The 4,742-nt window shown below is 40.9% G+C and overlaps 2 protein-coding genes across 2 annotated transcripts in view; both read left to right on the forward strand.

The window, feature by feature from the left end:
• LOC116681751 (caseinolytic peptidase B protein homolog) overlaps positions 1-35 on the forward strand; it is a gene marked incomplete at its 5' end in the record, with an annotated part of 30,832 nt that extends 30,797 nt beyond the window's left edge. The window contains 1 exon segment of the mRNA XM_032509674.1: positions 20-35. Coding sequence (XP_032365565.1) covers positions 20-35 — 16 coding nt within the window.
• On the forward strand, positions 7-4,486 carry clpb (ClpB family mitochondrial disaggregase). Its single transcript, XM_032510052.1, has 6 exons — positions 7-69; positions 212-368; positions 864-937; positions 1,065-1,184; positions 2,164-2,268; positions 3,036-4,486. The coding sequence occupies exons 1-6, from the start codon at positions 49-51 to the stop codon at positions 3,231-3,233; spliced, it is 675 nt and encodes a 224-aa protein (XP_032365943.1). The 5' UTR covers positions 7-48; the 3' UTR covers positions 3,234-4,486.
• The last annotated feature ends 256 nt before the right edge of the window (positions 4,487-4,742 follow it).

Below are 4,742 nucleotides of genomic sequence, written 5' to 3' on the forward strand. Positions count from 1 at the left end.
GTCCTGTTTGATGAAGTAGACAAGGCCCACCCTGATGTTCTTACTATCATGCTGCAGCTCTTTGATGAGGTGTGTACACAAACACACAGAGATAATTGCAGATATTATACCTTCGTGACGTTACAATTAGCCTGTGTTTCTGTTTGATAAAACATTTGCAAATGTAACTTTAATGGAATGAACTCGATCGTTCTCGCTGTTCCTCTCTAAGGGTCGCCTCACAGACGGTAAGGGGAAGACCATCGAATGTAAAGACGCCATCTTTATCATGACATCTAACATTGCAAGTGATGAAATCGCCCAGCATGCACTGCAGCTTCGTGAGGAAGCTGAGGTGCTAAGCCGCAGAAAGCTGGCCGACAACCTCGGTGAGAGAAACACACTAACACGTACTGTATGTATGTAACAGTGCAGACACAAATGATGATGCACAGCAGAGATTACACTGACTTACATTTGTTTCATACATTATACCCTACAGCTGCAAAATTAATTGAACATCTAGATTTTTTTAATCCCCATGTTTGTAGCCATTAAAACCCATTTCAACATTACATTACATTTGACATTTTCATCAGTTGCTGTGGTTTAAAATCAGTATGATGAAATGATGTGAAGTGTGGTTAAATCATTCTGTTTGTTACATCGTCTAAATTTGTAGTCTGGACTTATCAGAGTGTCTTAAAGAATAATTTATATATATTTTTTATTTTATTTGATTTGTCAACATTTGAGAAATTGCAAACACATTCACACATACTGTAGTGATTTGCTGCAATAAAGTAAAGACGTAGAGCCATCAGGTAACCAAAAGTCAGGCGAATGAAATCAAACGTGAAATGAATGTTGGTGTTGTTCCCCAGAGGACGTTCAGAAAAGTGATGACATCAAAATCTCCCGACAGTTTAAAGAATCTGTGATTCGACCGATCCTGAAGGTAACTCACAAAAACACACACAGATTAAACACAGCTTGTTTCGGTGTATTTACAAAGAAATGTTGCAGTTGAACTATCTGCTTCTCTACAGCAGTGTACTGTTGTTAATTCTTCGGTTCCTCCCTAGGCTCATTACCGGAGGGACGAGTTTCTGGGTCGGATCAATGAAATTGTATACTTCCTGCCGTTCTGTCACTCGGAGCTGCTCCAGCTGGTCAGCAAAGAGCTCAACTTCTGGGCTAAGAAGGTATGTAACACTGTGCGTCTTCAAAGCACCCTACATTTATTTTTATAAGACATATATCTTTTGGCATTTTAGGCCTTTTTTTGTGACAGGACAGCTTAGACATGAAAGGGGAGTGAGAGGGTGAACGACATGCAGCAAAGGGCCGCAGGTCGGAATTGAACCCGGGCCCGCTGCGTCAAGAACTGAGCCTCTGTATACAGGGCGGTGTTCCACCAGGTGAGCAACCCAGGCGCCCCAGCACCCTACATTTATAACACGGGTGTCCTCCAGTGGGGCAGGAAAGCCTTACCCACTTTGTCCTGCAGCTGCTGAGCTGTGCAGGAACACACGCAGATCAATATTGCGTGCCACTACTACTCACTACAATGTGATTACAGTGTTTAACATGTGAAGCCTTCATCAATATTAAATTATTAATATTACAGCTGGTGTCCTGGAAGCCTGCAGGCAACCTGACTCAAGACACTCACTCTTTGCATTTTTCTTTTAAATGTATGTGTGTGCGTGTGTCTGTGTGTGGCAGCGGTGCTCACAGCATAACTCTCATAATTACAGAATCCTCATGAGCCATTTGTTTGTCACTCACTTTCATTTAAATACATTAAATGTTAAGTGCTATCATTATTGCCTTTATTACGGTATTTGTGATGTCGTAATATTAGTGTTTATATCTCTGGAGTAAAACATGGCATCGTATTTATTGAATGGAGTGTTAACATCAGTAGCAAATGACCAGTTCTGATCGCTAGTATTGACTGATGTTTGATTAAAACGCATTAAGGGCCTGTTGATTAGCGCTGGCAGACATGCTGCTCGACAGTTTTTCCTCTCTGCCTCCACATTTGTCTCCTTCTCCAGCATTCACCAGCCTCTCTTTCTGATTTGACTGTTCATGATATCGTATCTACTGAAGGCCTCACAGGTTGTTCTTTTTAAACATCGGCACACCCAATTAACCTCTTCTTTTCCCTGTCATTAGGCGAAGCAGCGCCATGACATCACTCTTCAGTGGGAGCGCCCGGTTCTGGAACTGTTGGCGGGGGGGTATAACATGCATTACGGCGCACGCTCAATCAAACATGAGGTATGCATGTCCTGTAATACACAGACTGCCAAACCAGGTGGTTTGAATCTTGTTTTTCTTATTTTTTTTTTATGTAATTTAATTGACAGGACAGCTGAAGACATAAAAGGGGAGAAAGAAGGGGAATGACATGCAGCAAAGGGCCGCAGCTCGGAGTCAAACCTGGGCCCGCTGCGTTGAGGAGTTAAACCTCTATATATGGGCGCCCGCTCTACCAACTGAGCTCTCTGGGCGCCCTCGTAGTATCATTCTTATCTGTTATGACATTTTCCTCACCAGTTTCAGTACTGAGATCTGGGGACACAGCAACTCTGCTAGACAAGCTTTGCAGCAGACACATACGTTTGTTTAATTAATTTAATGTTTGCGTTGATTTTCACTTCCAGATAAGCGGTTCAGATAATGTGGTCAAACTATAGTTTAGTGTAAAGCATGTCTGATCATGTGTGTGATTGGCATAGAACATCCCTCAATCTTAGCAATAACATTGCTAAGTCAAATGTTATGTAACTTGATGACCCTCACCTTGAGCTTTAAGAAAATGTGATTGTCATTTTTTCACTTTTTTCTGACATTTTATAGACTAAACGATCAGCGAATCAATCAAAGAAAAGCCTCCTATCAGCAGAGAACAATGACTGGTTCAAAGTTCAGATCTCAAAATGCAAAATAGGAAAACTCACAAATAGGAGATAGGAGACCAGTCAGGATACTGATACAATTTTCCAAACTCTGCTTCACCACTAACCTCGTCACTAATTCCTCAGGTTGAGCGGCGTGTTGTCAACCAGTTAGCGGCAGCGTACGAGCAGGAGCTGCTGCCCAAAGGTTGCACCCTGCGTCTGTCTGTCCAACCAGAGGACCTGCAGGAGCAGAGCACGCCCAGTCTGCGCCTTGAGGTGGTAGGAGAGGACAGCAAATCCAGAACACTGGACATACGTCCACCGCTCAGCCCTGAACACTAAGACAGAAACACAGAGGATATATCCAGATATTTATGCACACTTTCCACACACACATATCCTCATCATCATCATCATCGTAGTGTCAGCAGGATAGATGCTTCCTGATGGATGTTACAAAATAAAGGTACCTCTGATGAACGCATCACTGCCTCTCTGTTTCAGTACACACATGCAGTAATTACATGCCAACTTTTCAGCAATATTGCAGTACAATATCTGCAAACAATGTTTGCTGTAAGCTATAAAGTCAACTTACTTGACCGTTAAAGTTTGTTAGAACAGACGTTTGTACCAGCTGGGTGCTGATAGCAAGAGCTGTGCATACACTTATTAGATATAAAACTATTAAATAAATGTAAATATGTTGCAGGTTGTAAATGTAGAGGCGTCAGCGTGCCTGTGCAGCTTCATGAACATAAAACATCTCATCAGTGGAGTGAAACCCTCTTATTAGTCAAAATATAAGCTTTGCATCAAAGTAGCTGTGACATAGTAATAATTCAATGTCCACATTGTAGTGTAGATCACTGAAAACAGCCAAAATAAATAATATTTTTTAGAGATATAAATATGTATGTAAAAATAATTATTAGATTAAACATCTGACATTGGTAGGATGAATGGCAGTTTTGTCATTGCATGCTTTGGCAGAGTCAAGACAACAACTAAATCTAAATGGATATTGATAGAGCATTAACGGGTAGCAAACAAACCTTTTTAATACTTAAAAAGGAATTTGATTTAGGAATTTAAATGTTTTGCCAAAGTTGGATGAATAACATCCAGTTTGTCCATTCGCTGTAAAAAAAAAGGGAAGTATTCATGACCAAAGATAGTTTGACATTGCTTCAGATCGTTGTTCACATTAATGCATAATTTTACTCACCAGCAGAGCATCACTGATAAATGTTTGTAAACACAATCTGCTTATTCCTTTTATTTTAGCAAAAAATGGGTTTGTGGAGAAATACTAAGCAGAAATGTAAAGCAGCCCATTTGAATGATGGGTAATATAACTGCCTTGTGAATTGTTTTTGTTGATGCATGTTAATATAAAGAAGTCTCGTCTGTCACAGTGTGTGTCTGCGCAGGCAAGTCTATCTGACATTAAGAGTCATAAAGAAATAATATTCAAAGTGTCGTTTCATAAATGTTTCAACAGCATGTTGACAAGACGCCAAAATGTAATCGAGCGACATTTTTCATTCTTGTATCCCAACCTCCACCGCGTAAATAAAGTCATCACAACAAAACGGGAATTCCTCTGTTTTTTGTTCTGTTTGTGTTGCACTGACACTCCTGATGGATGGATAGATGGATGTGTGTGTGTGACCAGTGCCTGGGTGGGAATTCTGCAACAATAAAGCTTGTCCACCTTGTGAAACAACATGACAGAGGAATTTCCTTGGAATTCTGCTGTGTGTGGGGGTCTGTATTGGGCGCTGGGAGGGAATGCGTGGTTAATGCTACAGAAATGTAGAAGACATCTCTCTCTCTCTCTCTCTCTCT

This window comes from Etheostoma spectabile, chromosome 3 (assembly GCF_008692095.1).
Source record: "Etheostoma spectabile isolate EspeVRDwgs_2016 chromosome 3, UIUC_Espe_1.0, whole genome shotgun sequence".
Classification (NCBI taxonomy): Eukaryota; Metazoa; Chordata; class Actinopteri; order Perciformes; family Percidae; genus Etheostoma; species Etheostoma spectabile.